The 21418-nt window shown below is 45.1% G+C and overlaps 1 protein-coding gene across 1 annotated transcript in view; it reads left to right on the forward strand.

The window, feature by feature from the left end:
- Positions 1-1069: 1069 nt before the first annotated feature.
- Positions 1070-21418, forward strand: part of LOC144722459 (solute carrier organic anion transporter family member 5A1-like) — a 40706-nt gene continuing 20357 nt past the window's right edge. Inside the window, exons 1-2 of the mRNA XM_078600721.1 lie at positions 1070-1937; positions 19500-19632. Of these exons, the coding sequence (XP_078456847.1) occupies positions 1070-1937; positions 19500-19632 (1001 nt within the window). The remainder of the gene's footprint in view (positions 1938-19499; positions 19633-21418) is intronic.

The following is a 21418-nucleotide window of genomic DNA, read 5'->3' on the forward strand; positions in this document are numbered from 1 at the left end:
TAATGCCTGAGGCTGGTAGAGCCATATTAAGTCTCATTTATTAGGGTTCAATGTTAATACATGAGGCTCATAGAGCCAGATTAAGGCTCGTTGATTCGTGTTCAGTGTTAATGCCTGAGGCTCATAGAGCCAAAACTAAGGTACGTGTAGGCTTCTCCTATACAGAAAATGCCCGCGGCTCAAACAAGCGGACTTATGGATCGTTTATTTACGTGTGTGTTACGATTCGTACGGCTCCGTGTTAACGCGACAGCTCAGCGAAATTCCCCTCGATGCGGATTCAATGTTAACGTGCGCTGCGGCATACGACGAGAGAGAGAAAGAGAGCGAGCGAGAGGCACATGCGGCGGTCTCATGCAGACTTCAAAGTGCGGTTACGTCATTGCTTCAGCCTCCCAGGGTGTGCATGCGGGTGACGTGAGTGGTTCGTGGATGCCCAGTCGTGCTGAGTGAGCACAAAGCCCAGGCGTGACATCACAGCCACCCAGAACTTCAACACAGCGGTGCTAGGGGGTTTTCGGGCATCTGCAGCAGCAGCGGCATCAGCAGCAGCAGTAAGCAGCAAGCAACGGGAGCAAGAGGATGCGTATTTGCCCGTCCAGTGTCTTCCTCCGTACGTACAACTGTTCTTCGGCAGCAGCAGCAGCAGAGGCGGCATCCGTTTTGCGCAGCGGAACAGGCGTACGCGTGCAGGCAGCAGGCGTGTGTCGGTCGGGACGTCCTCTGAATGAACACTTCGCCTGCGGTGGCAATACGCTGCTGCTGCTGCTGCTCTGCGCTTTTTTGAGCGTTTGTGTTGCGAGAGCACAAACACACACATAGTCACACACACACACAGTCACACACAGACACACACACACACGGTCACACACTCTACCCGCTCTGCATCCCCACCGCATTGCACTGCGTTGCAGCGCGCTCGTGCAGAGACGAGGAGCTCGCAGTGGTGGGCATCATCATCAGCAGCAGCAGCAGCAGCAGCCACACACACTCAGAACCCAACAACAACAAGAACAACAACAACAAGCTCCGCATCGTTATCATCATCTATCTATGCGTCTGCGTGACCATGCCTTGCCGAGCGGCGGAGCAGCAGCAGCAGCCACGACAGGAAGAAGATGCGGACGATAACAAGGAGCGGATGAAGTCCAAGAGCCTTCCCGACCTCAATGGCGTGGCCGGAGGTGTCCATCGGGCGACGGCGGCGACGGCGGCGACGGCCGACCCGGAGTCGAACAAGAGTGGTGGTGGGACAGTGGTGGCCGGACATCATCACGGAGGCACGACAGACCTGGCGTGCACGTGGCAGGCAGTGATCCTGCGGGTCAGGAGGTACATTAGCACGAGACAGTTCGCCGACTCGCGCTGTTTCCTCCTCTGCATCTGCATTCTGACCTTCATCCAGGCGCTCATGGTGTCCGGCTACCTGAGCAGCGTCATCACCACCATGGAGAAGCGCTACAACCTCAAGAGCTCCGAGTCGGGCCTCTTGGTCAGCTGCTTTGACATCGGCAGCCTCTTGGTGGTGGTGGCCGTCAGCTACTACGGCGGCCGCGGCCACCGGCCACGCTGGCTGGCCGTCGGCGGAGCTCTCATTGCTCTCGGAGCGGTCATCTTCACGTTGCCCCACTTCCTGTCGCCGCCTTACCACGAAAACTACGCGGCGCGCTTCCAGGAGCTCGAGGCAGAGCGTCGTGACAGCGACAAAGTTCTGTGCGGCGGCGCCGCCAACGCCAACGAAAGTTTGCCGTCTCCGGACGTTCCCAAGGCGGCCAAACCGTGCGATAGGAACACCGGGGGAGGTAGTCACGGGATTTACCTGGCGCTGTTCATGAGCGCCCAGATCCTCGTGGGCATGGGCTCCACTCCCATCTACATCCTGGGGCCGACCTACCTGGATGACAACGTGAAGGAGGAGAACGCGTCGCTCTATCTGGGTGAGTCGCATGGGGGGTGGTGGAGGGGTGGACGCTACTGATGGCGGTCGGGCCTCCCGTCTGCCATGCGGCATGTTGGTTGGTTACGTTGTGTAAAGCCTCAGCGTGCTCAAACACTGCACGGTTGACAGTATTTGGGGCGTGGGGAAAACTCCATTGTGGTACCACTGTAATCTGATACGACGTCTATGCCTCCCCCCCCCACCGCCGCTTTCACAAACGCGCTGTTCAGCGTGCTGAAGTGTGGTCACGTGACATGCTAAACGGGGCGGGGGGAGGCTGCATGGCTTTGCATTCTTAAATCAAACTGTGCAGAGCTTTGATTGTTTACCACCCCGCCGCGCCTGAATGCTGATTTCCCACGGTACTCTGGTGGTGTCACAACAAGGCAAACACGAATGAAAGGAAATGTCCAAACATCCTAAATGCAGGACCATCCTGAAAACAAGAATAGGTGGAATGGCCACTATACATTGAAATACACATTGCCTCGATGACAATTAGGGTTCCCATATCGTTTCATTTGCGGTGTTATTTAAACTTTATACTGTACCGTTGGTGATTTCTCTTCTGCAACTAAATGGATTAATTTACTAAATTAATCACCTGCCAAGTCAGACACAGAAGGTGAATACAATACTGAGATGAATTTAGCTATTCATTATAAAATCTAGTTGCTATTGTGATTGTGGCAGTTTTTACACACGGCGTAACTTCATGACCTTAATGCTATTCACGTTTGCTTTTCATCGGGTAAGAAATATCAGGCAACGATGCTAATCATTGACCTTTACAACAAATCCTGTCAAATTTGTTTCAAGTAATTTCTCGGATATGACAGGATCAGCCTGGCTGGCTGAACGGCGATTGTCTACTTTTTAAAAAATCCTTTATATTAAGTTCACTTGCTTGCTTAGGACCGTGCAAACCTTTCGGTCGTTTTTTAACCCACTTCCCGTGATCCAATCGAGCTGACATTTTCCACACACACTCGTTGTGCGTGACAATTAATGTTCGTGAAAATTTTTTCTCTCCTAAATGTTACAGTTTTTAGGACAAAAATATTATCAATTGCTTAATGCTGCCATGCAATCATCTGACCCATAGGTGGCAGCCATCTCAAGCCAGAGGACGAGAGGACTCTAGCCGCCACGCATATAAAGGATTTAGAGTGAAAAACTTAGTTTTTACGGGTTATACTTGTTTTACCCTTTTGACAGCGAGCGATGAAATTGGCATCTATACGATTCAGCAGAAATGAATGGCTGACGAAGATTAAACAACTTGTACACAGTGTGAATAGCCTTACATTGTTTTCCTGCATTACCATCCAATATTTACAAATTTGAAGAAGACAAAAAAGAACTCAATTGGAATATTACAGTTTCAGTTTCATTTATTTGGTATAGCCCTGTGAGCCATGGGGCTCGTGACGTGGGTGCAACCGCAACAAACAAAAACATGAACAAGAAAACATCTTAAAGTGTCTACGCGCAAACAAAAAAATCCAGGAAAAGACAGCAAAGTCTTGCAGAAAAAGCACCGAATATCAACGCTGTGTGCAAAAATCCCAGTGGGATGCAAGTCAAACAATAACAACCATAAGACAATTTAGATAAAAGCTATCATTCTAGCTCTGTACTACAAAAAAAAACATGGCTAAACCAAGACGTTTTCAAAATCACTAAAATAAAACTATGAAATAATGTAACAGTGATCACAGAACAATCATTGCACCCCCCCTCCTACTGTGAAAACTTGGCAGGACCCTGCTGAAAAAGAGTCACGAGACTCAGGGAGGCTTTCCCTGGTAAAAAAAAAATCTAAATAATAATCATCATGAAGAAGAATAAGTTAGGAATCTGGTACAGGAGATTATTGTGTCCGTCGTGCAGGGAGGGGCTGGGTGGGGAGGGTGGGGAGGGGCTGGGTGGGGAGGGTGGGGCTGGGTGGGGAGGGGAGGGTGGGGAGGGGCTGGGTGGGGAGGGGAGGGTGGGGAGGGGCTGGGTGGGGAGGGTGGAGAGGGGCTGGGTGGGGAGGGTGGGGAGGGGCTGGGTGGGGAGGGTGGGGAAGGGCTGGGAGGGGAGGGTGGGGAGGGGCTGGGTGGGGAGGGTGGGGCTGGGTGGGGGTGGGAGGGGAGGGGCTGGATGGGGAGGGGCTGGGTGGGGTGGGGCTGGGTGGAGAGGGGAGGGTGGGGAGGGGCTGGCGGTGGGGCTGGGTGGGGAGGGGCTGGTCACCCCGTGGTGCCCTTATAAAACTCAACGTTTAACCTACTCACGCCGGCTTGTGCCCGCCCTCACAGTCGGGCATATTTGCGGAATACACCACGCCGCCGTTGACCCTGGCCATTGACCGAGCAATCCAACGTTCCTACCAGCTCCCTCCGCAGGAATGTGTTTAATTCAGGGCCTCGTTTGTCATGTACCGAAGCGTATCAGACCGTGCATTGTCACAACTGTCACAAGTACATTTCGGATCAGAGTAGTTACGTTGAACAACACGACCGAGTATTGAACAACAATGAGGGCATTCCAAAAGACAGAGAACGCATGTGCTGATGCAGTCACTGGTATGATGGACAAGTACAATTAACTCAGGGTCACTAGAATGATTGAAACAATCAATTTTAATTAACTAATTTCTTGATTACTGTAGTGATAGTACCATTGCCTTTGTAAAGTGCGGACATTAACATGTGACCTCATATTTTTTTCATAATATTTCCCCGCATAGGTTTTGTTAGACCATATGTTGAGTTTGAGAATACGTTTAATTTCTAATGTGTCACGTCACCTTGAATTGCAGTGTATTGATGCTCAGTTTTAGAGCATGCCACGCAACCAACACAAGCACTACGTATGTCACCAGCAGATACAGTTTTACAAAACAAAATATGATGTCACTTACCTCCAATTAATTGCTATGAATAAAAAAAATTACCACATAGGTCGCCAACCAAAGGCTTGACAAATACAATGTGGCAAATTTTGGCTCAAATACTCTGCTTGAAAATGCTGAACATGTGTCGCTGAGTAATTGTGCATCATCCAGATCATTTCAATAATCGATTTTAGTGCATTTGCAACCTTAGTTTTGTCCTTATTTTATGAAGAAAAAGAAGTTAATATATTATTATTAATTATCTGGCCTACACCACTTGAAATGCTGTATGTGCCGAGTGATTCATGAGCTCTCATTCATTTTCATCCTATGATCCTTGAAGATGTTTGCAGAGTAAAGTTGCATTTAGTCTTGAGGTAACCTGTAAACTTCTGCATGTTAATGGAAACCAATTCTGTGTAGAGTGCCGTCTGAAGAGAGAAAATCAAGCGCCTTTGTGGTCGTAAACAGGACTGCTTAAGTTCACATACAGTATGCCTCTAATGGTCACTGGAAATGCCCATCACTATGCAAAATCTGATCATTAGTCATTTCTCGGTGTACCTATGTAGTGTTTAATTAGTGTATATTACCTGCTATGACGTATGGGTCAGAAATAGGGAAATTTCCAAAGTGGAACAAAAGCCGATAATGTCCCACAAAGGATGGAGTGGTGCACGCTGGGAATTCTACTGAGGGACACATGGATAAATCTAAGTTTTCTTAATCTAAGTTGTCTTGTGGTTGTTGTTGTTGTTTGACTTGCATCCCACTGGGATTTTTGCACACAGCGTTGGTGTACGGTGTTTTTTCCTGCAATATTTTGCTGTCTTTTCTTGGATTTTCAGTTTGCACTTAGTCACATATTCACTTTAAGATGTTTTTGTTCATGTGTTTGTTTTTTGTTTGTTGCGGTTGCACCCGATTCAAGAGCCAAATGGCTCACAGGGCTATACCTAATACATGAACTTGAACTTGATTGGAGAAGATTGGAGAACATATGCAAGTTAGGGACACCGCAAAGCACATAGATTTGTCCAGGACACGTTGTTGCGGTGGCGAGATGTTATCTCCCTCGCCTGGTATACAGGAAGTCGTGGGTTCAATCCCAACCCTGACGCCTGCTGCTGTATATTTGGAGTTTGGATGTCTCTCTCTCTCTCCCCGTGGTCGTGTGGATTTTTTCTACGGGTCCTCCGGTTTTCCCTCCACATTTAGAATCGACATGCGTTTAAAGTATTTGGCTGCTATAGATTTCCACGTGATGAGCCACTTCGTTGACCTATCATTTGTGGCCAGGTGGCTTCTGAAAAAGAGCTGAACAGCTCAGTGGTAAAATAAAATGTGACAAAAATGTGTTCAGTAATTCAATTTGTTTGCTGGAAAGGGATGATGGCCAGTGGCCGAGACTAACGACAGAGTGGCAGCTAAAGAAGGTAAAAACACGCCGTGGAGACGGAGTGATGAAATCATCTCGTGTGCAAGTTAATGACGATTTGTCGAAGCGTAAGACTTTGAAAGATTGAGATGGCTTGGGGAGGCCGTCACCCCGCAGTGGACACATTACGTCTGAAGATGGTGATGGCGGTGGTGACAATGATTCTTACTAAATACCACCTATAAATGTCCATGCTTTAGTTTATCACAACACTGCATCATCCTCTCTCTCTCTCTTTAGCCTCTCTTCAAACAATTTCGTCATTGTTGTGACATCATCATTGTTGCATAATTCCCACCGCATTGTAACTGTTTTGTATTAAATACAATGACTTCATACAGCATTCACAAGTCAAAATTTGATCATCATTTCTCAGCCATTTGAAGCGAATGAATGAATGTATGGATGGCTAGATTGGCAGAAAAATTATGATTTTCACATTGTAAGACATTGTAATAAGATATTTCATATATTTGTCTCAACACCTTCTCAGCAATTTGATCAGGCCATTATGTATTTACTTAGGAAATAAATACATACACATATTTATTGACATTGCAATTGTCAAACATGTAAACATGACGCAATAAATTATTGTAATGCTCAAATGTATTTTGTAGCGGCCTTTATGGCACATTGTATTGTCCCGCTAATTATATAATATGCGAAGAACGGAGTTGCTGCAGAACGCCGGCATATTGACTTGCCACAGGCGTTAGATGGGAAGGTCATTTTAAGGGCAGAGGTGGCACAACTGTGCACAGCAGTGCAGCCCGTTATTGCCAATGCAGCATCCAACACCGCACGCGTGAAATACCGGACGCATTTGTTTTTTTGCTGAATTACATTAAACAGTCAAAAGGTGTGGGGGGGGGGGGGTGATTAGGAGAGCGAGGACATTTTTATTTTGCATTCTGAAAAAAAATAAATCCCCGTCGCATTCACACTCCGGCCACAATGGCGTGTATTTCTCAAGCGCAGCAGTTTCCTTTTGCTGCTCTCGTTCTATCGTTCTCTGTCAGCAATGACCGGCTGACCCCCCCCGATCCCCCGATCCCAAAGCACCGGCTGCAGTGGCAGTAGCTGCTTACGGCCTCGGGGTTTGGAGGGGGAGGGGGGTGGAAAGTCTGCGGCATTGAAAGGGAAAAGTCCTTGAGATTTGGCAGTGATTGTCTCCAAGATCAATTAGCGCACACGTCCCTGACCTCTGCAGAAGTACACACGAGTCCTGGGGGGAAGGGGGGGGCACAAATCACTGCGAAGAGATACACGGTGGGACGGAAATTCAGCGATGTAAGGCAGCGCACGAGGCCTCTCCTCCCTTCCCTTCCTCCTCGGTGTCGCTGTCCATTTTTCAGCCCGTTGCGGATCCCCATGGGAGGTCATGTTCTTTTTTTTTCGCTTGGCCAAAGACTGAACGCGGTCAATATCGTACACAATAACAGTGAACGCCCATACGGTCAAGTTGGCAAACGAAGATAATGTGTGGGCTTTGAATGTGAAATAATGTTTCCCGTCTATCATGGTTCAACTTCAAGCTTATTTCGTTTAATCTGGCGAGAACTTAAGGCACCAGGAGGAGGCCCTGGGTCACGAGAAAAACAAAACGATTCTTGGCCAAAATTACAAAATTGTTGCAACAATGCATCATATATTTTTCGATTTAAAGCTTTCGTGACTGCAGGGATTCATCTTCTTGGTTCTTTCGGTAAAGTCACGTAGAAGGGAAGTAATAAAATAATAAAAACATAATAAAATAATTTTCACGACGTTTCGGCCACAACGCAAGCAGCCGTCCTCAGGTGAATTATTTTATTATGTTTTATGTTTATTTTATTTTTATTTTATTACTTCCCTTCTACGTGACTTTACCGAAAGAACCAAGAAGAACAATGCATCACTTCATCGATTTGAATTGATTCTAATGGTCACAATGCCCACATTGAATCGTGCATGTAACAATTCATTATTTAAGATTCTTTTTCGATTTAAAGCTTTCGTGACTGCAGGGATTCATCTTCTTGGTTCTTTCGGTAAAGTCACGTAGAAGGGAAATAATAAAATAATAAAAATAACATTTTATTTTATTATGTTTTATTTTGATTATTTTATTACTTCCCTTCTACATGACTTTACCGAAAGAACCAAGAAGATATTTAAGATTCGTCTACTTAGTATGTAATCGGCCCACATGAGCCATTGCTACCACTGAAGGCTGCTATGTTCAGAACGGTATTGAAATAATAGTACATTTGTTTTCATTGAATTCCTGCATGCAATCACGAAAAGTCATCGAATTGCAATGGCATTTAATTATATGCACGGCAAATTGTAAAGAGTGGTATTGCAGCATTGCTTTTTTGTTTGTTTGTTTTGCTGAATGTTGCCACGAAAAAACAAGGTACTTTACTCCATTATACACGAGCTCAGAGACACTGCACGTGGTGGCATGGTTATCGCACCGAACTCGTAATCCAGATGTCTTCGGTTCGTAGCCCCGACGTGGCAGGAAAAACCAGTGGCATGTTTCTTCTATAGCTCCGCTCCGCTCCCTCCGTCCATACAGCAGTGTGCATTGGTGCACTCAGGCGAGTCCCACGGCAGAGTAAAGTGCGGGACACCCACCTCTTCCAAAACTTCTGGGGAGCAATAAAGTGGAGACCAAATACACTCTAGACTGCCCGGGTGGGGAACGTCCGGCCCGCGAAATTATTTGGTGTCTGGCCCTGCCAAGGCAACCGCAGGCGGGCCTCGAAATTCAATAAAGCTAGGAGCAAACCTGGAAAAGCAGTTGCGAGTAGCAGCAACATCATCAAGACCAGCTAACATCATCACACGCCTCGCCAAAGAGAAGCAGTTCCAGCCGTCACATTAGGGGGCGAGTTAATTAAATGTTTGACCAAATATAACAACGGGCTAATTTTTAAGTTGATAATTTTGCATGGCCCGCGAATGATGTTATAAATATCCAAATGGCCCTTGGCAGAAAAAAGGTTCCCCACCCCTGCTCTCTAGAGGGGCTGTCTTAGAGGGGGGATCTGGAGCTCCCTCTAGTTCTGCAATTGCAGGGCTGCACTTGACCTTTTCACATAATTATTATTAGTCGTGAAAATCTCCACTCGGTATTAAATGTGCAAAACATTCCTAGCCTTTTCCCACAATGTAGATGCAATTACTATTATTGAATGCGTGCATTCCATTTTTACAAATTATGATGTAATTATCAGTCATGAAATAATGATAATAATAATAGTCATGGCAAATGTCTTGGTGACAGCCTTGGTCGACATTTGCTATCGGCTCATCATTTGGACACATTTAAACCAGCATCAAATATTTTCAACGGTGCTGAACCACAATCTTAATGACGGTGTTTGCTCCGAAGAAGGGGCATTTGCTTGAAACGTCGGCCTAGTGTATATGTGTGTTTGTGTTCGAAGGCAGTGCTGTCGACATATGCAATGAGATTATTTTTTCTTTGCTCGTAACTGGACAACAGCTGGTGGTCGTTGTGTATTTCACGTTGTCACACACGCAAAAAAAGCATTGACCAAGCAGACGATGGCATACGAATCACAAAGCACTTCATTATATTCGTCAGTGTGACAGTTCACGATACTGCCTCTAAGTAGTTGCTTGCACTTGGTGGCAAGATCACATTTCTATCACCGCTTAAAAGCGGGGGGGGGGGGATGCATTGTGCCAGCGTCGCACTTGACGTACAATGAGAAACCCTTCAGGCTCAGCAAGAGATCAATGCGCCCGTCCTCATGCAACAATGCCTCATTGAGATCGATGGGCACGTTTCCACGTTGGGAGTCGCGAGATGGATTGCACGATCAAAAACCCAGTAGATGCATTCCTCCCTTGACCAGCGAGCCCCAGAATATGAATTCATCTCGTAAGTTCTAATCTAAAATGATACACACACATACACACACGCAACTAACAGAGACTCAACACGGTTGTCAATAATGTTGCCCTTTCGAGAAGGACCATTTGCCTAAACGTCACGTATGTTATGTTTATACTGGTAGGAACCTCCTGGTTACACCAGCCCACAGGGGATTATTGTGTCCGTCCGTCGTTCATCCAAAAATGGGAGGGGTGGGGCTGGGTGGAGAGGGGAGGGTGGGGAGGGGCTGGGTGGGTAGGGAGGGGCTGGGTTGGGAGGGGACGGGTGGGGAGGGGCTGGGTAGGGAGGGAGGGGCTGGGTTGGGGTTGGGTGGGGAGGGAGGGTGGGGCTGGGTGGAGAGGGGAGGGTGGGGAGGGGCTGGGGGTGGGGCTGGGTGGGGAGGGGCTGGTCACCCCGTGGTGCCCTTATAAAACTCAACGTTTAACCTGCTCACGCCGGCTTGTGCCCGCCCTCACAGTCGGGCATATTTGTGGAATACACCACGCCGCCGTTGACCCTGGCCATTGACCGAGCAACCCAACGTTCCTACCAGCTCCCTCCGCAGGAATGTGTTTTCTCTTATGGGAAGTGTTATTGATGAATGCGTTGTGCTGTTTGTCTCTTTTGCGGTTCAACTGGCAGTGCAGTATCACGATTTTTTGTGCATTGCTTTGCATTGGCGTTCGATTGTTTTTAAATAGGGCCTTGAAGGTCAATTTGTTTATTCCAAGTATGAAAAAAATAAGAATAGGTTTGACCCTTCATGGCAATAAAACAGGTGTTAAGATTTACACCATTGGAACCTCATTTGCCAGGAGAAAAAATATGATAATTGTTTTTTTACCCTTTTATCTGCGCCTTTTGGCGTCATCTGGTCCGACACCATGTGAGACTAGGCTCTAAGGAAAGCTGTCTCGGTGTGGACCAATCAACTTCAAGGACCGTGCATACATTATCAGAGTTTTTTGTTTGCATTACGACTGCAGGTATTGTGGTCTTTGCAAACATGACTCCTTGTAAAAAAAAGGTGTCAGTTTTGTTGCATTACCCCACGCAAAAACATGCTCTGATAAGAAATGTATTGTCTTTGAAACGGATTGGTCTACACTAGAGACAGGCTTCTTTAGGACCTAGTCTCACCAGTGTTAGACCAGAGAACGCCAAAAGTGGTCGTTGTGCTATTGCATTTGTTAAAACAAATCCTTAATTATCATGTAATGATTAAAATAGAGAACTTCCGCTCACGATACATGCATCGAATTGCACGTGTGTGAAATTATTGTTTCGTGCAAATTGAACGCAGGAAGTGTACATTCACTCAGTACGTGTGGCCAGTCTTCTCAGAAGCTAAGCAGGTTTGGAACTAGAGAATAACTTTGGATGGGTGATGACCGTGCCTAAAAGACAGGTTAAATAGGTGCTGTGAACAGCAGAGGGCAGTGCATAAACATCCATTGATGTTCTGTGCCCTCCCGACCTTCACGAACCTACATTGACCAGCCAGGTGAAGTATGGTCAAACAATCCTCACAGCCTACAAGCTGCACTGAGGCCCTTAACCAGCAGTGGATTGACAGACAGACTAGGCCACGCATGTGCCACGTCCGTACATTTGCGCATGTCCAATTGAAGGCTTCCCACTTTAACGATATCAATTGTTGCATATGTGGCACATTAGGAATGGATCACTCTTTTAAGTATGTCCTTGTGCAGCAAGGGAGTAAAGTGTGGTTCTGTGAAAGTCCTGATGTGCTGTGCAGTGCATCAATGCATGTGTGTACAGCAGCATGTGATGACTGAGTCGGGCCTGTAGGTGGCTGGCAGGGCTATTGAATGACCGCGCGGATATACCAGTCACATGGTTAATGGCGGCTCGGGCGCAAGGCTGGTTGTAACACACGTGTTGTTGCATTTTGCAGAGTGACGGCGCTGTTCTTCCCAAGATTAATATTAACCACAATAAATAAATGTGCTTGCCCTCGATTTGGAGCACCTGCCCACGTCCTTCATTTCGAGTGTGCAACATGTTCACGTACGTCTATGCTCATATGCACGTGACTTGCCGATGTCCCGTTGAGGCTAATGGAATGAAGTAACAAATAAACCCCACAAATAAGACGGAACTCGAATCGATGCCCCCCGAGTTGTGACAAGTCATCGAATCGCCGGGGTTTGCGTGGGTGACTTCTTATGTGCCAAATCTTAAAAAAATTAACCCGTAAAAACAAAGTTTTTCACTATAAATCCTTTATATGCGTGGCGGCTAGAGTCCTCTCGTCCTCTGGCTTGAGATGGCTGCCACCTATGGGTCAGATGATTGTCTGCCACCATTAAGCAATTGGTAATTCAATATTTAATTTTTCCCCCTAAACAGTGTAAAATTTTGGAATTTTTTTTTCACAATAATGCATTGTCACGCACAACGAGTGTGTGTGCAAAATGTCAGTTCGATTGGATCACGGGAAGTGGGTTAAAAAACGACCGAAAGATTTGCACGGTCCTAAGCAAACAAGCGAACTTAATATAACGGATTTAAAAATAAAAGTATTTGAAGTTTAATGTCAGATTGCTTGTATGCCTTTGTCGCATTCAGCAGTGCCCTAATGTGACGTGGCTAGTGGCGAAAGCCTGCCTGTTGGTCTGAGGGTGTCATGCGAATTGGGCATCGTCTTCTGATCCATATCTTGTCTTATTTCATTGCCACGTTCGGCTGCGTGATAGTGGTCGCTGGGCCGATTTAACAAGTCAAGTCCAAGAGCAGCGAGGTTCAATAAAGGTTGAAATTCACTCAACCGGGAGCATTTCTCTGTTAACGACAGGGCTGGTGTGATTGAATTACCTTGGGTGTCCTTGCTTAAATGTAGAGGTGATGTGTCACTATAATCAAGTGCTATTTGTGTAACCGTATAACTTGGTGGGCATCCAAGATCATACGGCATGGATTTTATTTCACGGCAATTTATACCGGACAAGCAAAGTGTGAATGTGTTCTCAAGGACATTCGTAAAAAAACAACAACTTCCCTTTAAGCATCGGTGGTTGGGAAACAGGGCCTCTGTTCAACGGATGGAAATGTTGCGCAACAATATTTGTTTGCATTTTCGCGTGATTAATGTTTTCTTCCCCTCTCTTGCGTAACGCTGCTGAGAGAAAGACGCAACGAAGTGAGTCACGCTCTCTGTGCTGCGGGAAATGGAGGTGCTTGAAGGGCAAAAAAAAGTAAAACTGCTGCTTATGCATGAGGGGTAATTAAAGCTGCTCTCTGAAGCGCAACGTGCAATTAGCGTGGCCGGTATTTTAAAGCTTGTAGACACAAGGGGTACACGCCAAGACTCCGATTTATATGAGCTGAGCGAAAATTGAAAAATGAGGTTATGTGTCTGCCAAAGTGTGTAGCTATTGCCCCCTCCCGCCCCGTGGTCTGCCCCCCCCCCAGTACCCATTGAACAATGCAATTGAGTTTTATCATGAAACCAAATCTGATTTTAATTGGAAAATATGTTGTTGTGGTATATATTTGGACTTGATAGCAATACATAGCTTCTTGGTTCTTTCAGTAAAGTCACGTAGAAAATTATTTTATTATGTTTTATTTGTATTATTTTATTATTTGCCTTCTACGTGACTTTACCGAAAGAACCAAGAAGATGAATCCTGCAGTCACGAAAGCTTTAAATCGAAAAGCAATATATATATATTTTTTGTTTGTTGCAGCTGGGATACCGATGTTTTTTTTCCCCCTTGGCGTTCAAAATTCTTGTTTACATTCACCAATTATCATTCTCTGTTTGCTATTCAGATATTATTATCATCATGCCAACACCACCCCCCTCACAGTCCTGCAATGCCACACTCAATCCTACTCATCAGCTGAGCTGATCTTGTGATCTCCACCACAGCGGTCATCCTCTCAGGCATGCTCTTTCCTTTGGCTGTCACTCCATCATCAGTTTCACCTTCCACCTTCCATCCCCCCTTCTCGTGGCATATCTACCCAAACCCACTTACTCTTCTGACTAATCAATATGGTGTATTTAACTTGCGCATGTTCTATTATCCACGTGTTTCTTTTCCTCTCTCTCAGCGCAATTCCAAGTGTGTACCTTCATATTCCTGTACACATATTTCAGATTTAGTTTCACCCTCTTTGACAATATCCATGTTTCTGATTCATAAATAAACTGACTAAAAAAACCGTTCTTCTTTACGTTGCTTTTCATTATTAATTTCACGTTTCTAAAATCTCAGCAAGCTGCTCACTTTCGCCTCTTTGTCTTTATTATTTTGGTTCCTTCAATAGCTGCCCCGAGGCATGCACGATCTGAACACATTCCTGCGGAGGGAGCTGGTAGGAACGTTGGGTTGCTCGGTCAATGGCCAGGGTCAACGATTGTGAGGGCGGGCACAAGCCGGCGTGAGTAGGTCAAACGTTGAGTTTTATAAGGGCACCACGGGGTGACCAGCCCCTCCCCACCCAGCCCCAACCCTCCCACCCCCCACCCAGCCCCACCCTCCGCACCCAGCCCCTCCCTGCACGACGGACACAATAATCCCCTGTGGGTTGGTGTAACCAGGAGGTTCCTACCAGTATAATCCACTCACAGACAATCAAGCCCTCAATCTGTCAGCGCATGAGGGGTCTGGGGGGCCCTAGTGGTCAGCTTGCACTGTGCGCACTGACAGCCCTGGCGTTCAACTTCCTCCGGAAGTCTTGGGCCACGCACCGCGCACGGCCTGAGGCTTGGAGGCACCCCGGCAGTCCCAGGCCCCGGGGCACTGGCCCCATTGGCCTGGTCCATAATCCAGCCTTGTTACTACCAGTAATTTTTTTTTTTTACAAAAAACTACGACGTTTCGATCGCAACACAAGCGGTCGTCATCAGGTGGAGAGAAAAAAGAGGGGTTAGCCTCTAAAGGCAAACTGTTTATAAAGGTTTAAAATGGGCGTTGCCCAAGTGTCAGAACGGAGTGGGCGGGGCATAAGAGCCCTGGGGGAGCGTGATTGGAGGAGCTTATGTTAATGTGTGGGATTAAAAATGGCGGGCCTCGGCATATTGAGCGGAGAAGGTTATGTTAATGTGAGGGATTAAAAACGGTGGGCCTCGGCATATTGAATCAGAATCAGAAAAGGTTTTATTCGCCATGAAAGTTTGCACAAACAAGGAATTTACTATGGCAGGAAGGTGCATACATTCAACATGTAGGAATCTTAAAAACTTAAATAAGTGGTATACAGTATAACTATACTAAAATTACAAAGTCTAACTAATACTCAGCGGAGAAGGTTAGGTTAATGTGAGGGATTAAAAAACTGGTGAGCAACGGACAGTGCTAAAATGGGAACATTACAGCCAGTTATGACTTAAACTGGTTGATAACGTCCTTCCAGTGATTTCTGAGTTTGTACCAATCCTCTCGGTTGAAATTGTGTCTATGTCTGTATATATAGGATGGATTCATGAATAAATATTTGTTGATAGCCAGTGGGATTGCAAAGTAACTTCGTCTTAGAGAAATCAATTTTGTGTGAGCCAACCACATTAAAACAATGATCAGATCACTAATTTTAACGTAATGTGTTAAATCAAATCTGGATCTTGTGTTTGCTTATGATTTTGGAAATATGTTTGGTGACCCCTGCTATAAGGTGATGGTTTTCATTGGGTCCTCAGCTGGTTCAATGCACTATTGCAAGTGAGTTGGTCTATTTTTTTAATCCTTTATATTAAGTTCGCTTGCTTGCTTAGGACCGTGCAAATCTTTCGGTCGTTTCTTAACCCACTTCCCGTGATCCAATCGAGCTGACATTTTGCACACAGACTCGTTGTGCGTGACAATGCATTTTCGTGAAAAAAAAATTCCAAAATTTTACACTGTTTAGGGAATTTTTTAAAATATTTAATTACCAATTGTTTAATGTTGCCAGACAATCATCTGACCCATAGGTGGCAGCCATCTCAAGCCAGAGGACGAGAGGACTCTAGCCGCCCCGATGCCACACATATAAAGGATTTATAGTGAAAAACTTTTTTTTACGGGTTTACTTGTACCAAGTTTTTTTCATGTTTTTAATTTAATTGATCATTGCATTTACCTTGGTGGGAAAAGACACAATTCGACGGATGGTCAATTCACCTGGAAAATAAGAATGGGTAAAGATGAAAAAAAACTGTTTTGCAGCATTACATCCTAATGGACTGGAACAGTTTCGATTTAAAGCTTTCGTAACTGCAGGGATTCATCTTCTTGGTTGTTTCGGTAAAGTCACGTAGAAGGGAAGTAATAAAATAATAAAAATAAAACATAATAAAATGTTATTTTATTAAAATTTAACATAATAAAATGTAATTTTATTATGTTTTATTTTTATTATTTTATTACTTCTCTTCTACGTGACTTTACCGAAAGAACCAAGAAGATGGACTGGAACAGCTTGAATGCTACGGCTGTAAAATTAGGCAGCGTACGTAGTGGCGATCCAAAGAGAACATTGCTGATGCTATCCTTCCTCTTTCCCCACCACTCACGATGCTAAGAGTGCGTGTGGCTGTCCGTGCCAGCGTGGCACAAATTCATCGGAAAAGATTGGCCATGCTCCGCTAAGCCTTTCAGATCGATTTCTACCGGTTGTCGGTGAGTTGCTGCCACGTTCTTCACAACGTGAGCTTGATTTATTTTGGTTAGTGACTCTGCTTTTTTTTTGGCTGCGAATGGTGCACGACCTAGATCGGCGTGTGCAGTTTCAAGGTTCTGGAACATTAAATCGTGAGTTTGATATACCGTCCTGCGAAGAACTGCAATGCGCCGTGTTTGTTCGGTTCAGGCCACAGGCGAGAACACGGCAGAGCAAACGACATAAAGTATGCATGTATGTATGTCGAACTATGCTCACAGCATATGTTGCCAACCGTGCTGAATCGGAGCTGCAAAAAGGTTGCATTTATTTTATGAAATCGTTTAGGCAGCTGTGGCAGCGATGTGTCTGCAAGCTTCGTCTTATTTTGTAAACCTGGGTATATTCTACGTACAAGCCAAATAGAGCAACATAATCAGCTGAAAATTGTAGAAAGACATGAAACTTAAAAAAATAACCGCATCATCATCAGCCATGATATATTCACAGTCGGATGAATGCATGGCCACACCAACGACATCCATCAATTTATGCGATGCCACAATCCATCTCACTCCTTCGACTGAGCTCATCTCACCTCCACATCGCCACGGTGATCATCCTCTTGGGCACATTCTCTCATTTGGCCGCCACTTTTTCTGCCAGCAGCTTGCCATGAAAAAAAGCCTCGCAGAGATAAGATATTGGCACTCGAAATGTACGCAAAAGGATACTGCTGCATCTAAACCGGAACCAAAGAGTGACCAACGTAGAAGTGAGAAAAACGTTGGACGTCGTCAGAGAGCTGATGCAGGCAGTCACGAGAAAGAATCCCGCACTGTTTGTACACGTATGTAGGATGGACAAGAACAGGAAAATAAAAAAGTGTGCTGTTGTTTTTTCGATTTAAAGCTTTCGTGACTGCAGGGATTCATCTTCTTGATTCTTTTGGTAAAGTCACGTAGAAGGGAAATAATAAAATAATAAAAATTAAACATAATAAAATACAATTCTCACGGCTGCTTGCGTTGTGGCCGAAACGTCGTGAGAATTGTATTTTATTATGTTTTATTTTTATTAGTTTATTATTTCCCTTCTACGTGACTTTACCGAAAGAACCAAGAAGATGTGCTGTTGTTGTCGTTTGGAAAAATGGAAGGAACCGTAAAGAGTGGAAAAGCTAACAGAGAATGGCTTTGACGAGGACATGCGAGATTGGTGCCAGAAAGATGTCGCCACTACATGAGCAGATTGACGGCACAAGACAAGAGAGGAAAGTTGGAAACAAATGACGAGATGATGATGATGATGATCATCATGATGATGATCATCATCATCATTCCACAGCCATTATAGCTCCTTGTGACGTTTCCTCGTCAGGTCCGCTTGCTTTAATTAAAACAGTCAACATAATATCAACAATGCGTGTTTCTTCTCTGATCCACGTGATTTTCTCTTTGTCCCTGAGTGCGATTCACAAAATGTGAATCGTGTCTTTATCAGAATTTCGTTGCAATTGGCAACGTTTCTGATCAAAATATCATCGCAGGTAATGTGCACTGATTGAAAATGTAATTCTTTAAGCACGTTGGTATGTTAATGTTTATTATCAAATATTTTGGTTTATTCACTCCATTCTGCTCACATTCTTCTGCTTGATATAATTGTTTTTTTTTATATCCCGATCACATATTCCAAGAAATGTGGTTGACTTTCGTTTCAATGAATACCAAACGTGAGACATTTTCAGGGCCCTTATATACAAGTCTCTTTTGTAAAGCTAAATACAGTTTCTGGACAAATCAAGTCACGAGGAAGAAATGTCAGCATGCATTTATTATGATGTCACTGCAAACATTTTTAGCCATTTTTTTTAAAAGGAGAAAACTATCTCGAATATAAAATGACAACGTATAAACACAGTTACGTATACGAATATCAGAGTCATGGTGAATATATGAAACTCATTTTTTTCCTGTGGAGGAGTGTGTGTGTGTGTGCCCTGCGGTAGTAACATGGTGCTTCGTGCACTGTATTACGTCGTCAGGAACACGAATGTGTGGGTGACTAAGGTGTTCGCACTGGCTTCGACCCTTCACTTCGGCCTCAATGTGCACATGGCCTGGCACAGGTGCCGCGGTGATGCTCCTACTGCTGTGGAGTGACTCATGCAGCCAGCTATGGCTGCAGAGTTTGGTAGTACATGTTGTATTACGTCGTTTATTGTGAAAATTCGGTCACAGTTCCTATGACCTGCACTGTTTCATGGCTTTTATGGCTTTATTTTGGTGATTTTCGAGAAGTTTTTTGGTTTGGCCATGTTTGTTTGTTGTAGTACAGAGTTAGACTGATGGCCTTAATCTAAGTTGTCTTGTGGTTGTTGTTGTTGTTTGACTTGCATCCCACTGGGATTTTTGCACAGGGTTGGTGTACAGTGCTTTTTCTGCAATATTTTGCTGTCTTTTCTTGGATTTTCTGTTGGTACATAGTCACTTTAAGATGTTTTCTTGTTCATGTTTTTTTGTTTGTTGCGGTTGCACCCGATTCAAGAGCCGAATGGCTCACAGGGCTATACCTAATAAATTAACTTTTAACTTTGACGTCATCACCAACACTTAGTTTGCGAATGCCGGCTGCTGGTGTTGTTGCTGATCTCCACTTAACAATCGCTTGCCCTTAGTCTACCCGATGTACAACGGAGAACGCTCGCTTTTCCCTTTTGCTCTCGTGTATCCAGCGATGCTCTACGTGATGGGAGCCCTGGGCCCTGCAGTCGGATACCTGCTGGGGGGCATCCTCATCGGCCTGTACGTCGACCCCTGGCTGGAGGCCCCCGGAGACCAGGGCGACCCGCGCTTTGTCGGGAACTGGTGAGTGAGAGGACCACCGTCAGAGAACGCGTCGTTCCCTCGAAGCATCCACGCGTCAATGTCACGTCAGCTGCAGACAGGGGGTAGGACACGTCACACCCCTTCGCCAACTTTTGGCGAGCCGTCGAACGGAGGCGCGGTCACTGCGTCGCGCGGCGCTTTCGGACGCGCTTCTGCGGCCGTCTGGAATGCTCTCTTCCTTTCCGATATTAGTAAAGCCACTGGAGCTGTGCACTTTTAAATCATCATCTGGATTGACAAACTCATTTATTTAGAACGTACGGTGCGAAAGAAGTTCACCATTCATGCATTAAGGCCTTTTCTCATTTTTTTTTCTATGATAATGTGACCACTCCCTACTTATCAATATTGTGCACGGATTTTTGGATTTATGTTGAACTTTTTTCACACCGTACGTCGCCAACCGTGCTAATCGGAGGTGCTGTGTTTAGTTTGTTGTGCATTCCCCGCACCTCTGATCTTCATTGTTGGTTTAATATGGTGCGAAAGTAGATCAACATACATACACCACCACCTGCTATGGGATTTGCACGGTTTTACACTTTTATCTTTGACCAAACGCAGTTGTTCTATGAGGCATTATTGTTTCATGGACTACTGATCTGTCCACAGCAATAACCTACTGTTTAGCTACGCTACTACAAACCTACTCCAATGTACAGCACAACCTTCCACGGTGCAGAACGGTAATTTGCTGAAAGCATAACGTCATCTCTTACAGTAATGTATGAGTTATGGGGTAGATTTGTGGTGCAGTAATTAGCGCACTGGGCCATGGACTCCGTTGTGTTCGGTCCACACCCATGGCTCATGTCAGTGGTATGATCACATCTGGTTCATGGGTCCTTTACCAGCAATGGTGAAGTATGGTTAAACTGTCCTCATCTTCTTGGTTCTTTCGGTAAAGTCACGTAGAAGGGAAGTAATAAAATAAAACATAACAAAATAATATAATTCTCACGACGTTTCGGCCACAACGTCGTGAGAATTATATTATTTTGTTATGTTTTTTTTTTATTACTTCCCTTCTACGTGACTTTACCGAAAGAACCAAGAAGATGAATCCCTGCAGTCACGAAAGCTTTAAATCGAAATTTAAACTGTCCTCGTTACTGACAGCTTGAGGGAGGCCATCATTATTTTAGTAGAATTCTATTATTACACGCGTTATTGGAACATTAATATTAAAAATGGCACTTTTACAGCGATACTTTCCTCTATGATGGTATGTCCCAGTTTGGCTCGTTGAAAAAAATAAGAACTATTTTGTACCAAAACCCCCCGATGGAATTTTATGAATGATGCAGAGTGCAGCTTGTGGATGGAATTCCCCAATGGAGCGTTTACCGCTCTCTTAATTGTGCAAGTTAATCTCCAAAGTTTTGCAAGGTCAGCATAGTTTTGTTGGCGTGTAAATCTCCAATGTTGTCAAGTAAGGAGTAATCATGCTCGAAGCTGAAGTCAGCAATCTTTACAATTGCTGATCCCATTAAAGTGGGGGGAGGAGGGAGGGGGGGAACGATTTGAATGAACGTACAACGACATGGATAGGTACACTCCGTTCTCCGAAAACTGGGGACCTTTGTAACAAATGTGCACTTCATTAGGAGACGCATGGAGGGGGAGTAAGGCACTTTTTATAAATGACACAGTCTGGCAATTCATTTTGTCCGCGGTGTTTGTCGACTACAGTTTTAATGCGTTGATCCAAGATTCATAATTTATGTTGCTACACGCAGGGCTTCGAGCACTGGGCCTCCGTACC

The sequence above is a fragment of the Lampetra planeri genome, chromosome 14, assembly GCF_965212315.1.
Source record: "Lampetra planeri chromosome 14, kcLamPlan1.2.h2, whole genome shotgun sequence".
In the NCBI taxonomy this organism is placed as follows: domain Eukaryota; kingdom Metazoa; phylum Chordata; class Hyperoartia; order Petromyzontiformes; family Petromyzontidae; genus Lampetra; species Lampetra planeri.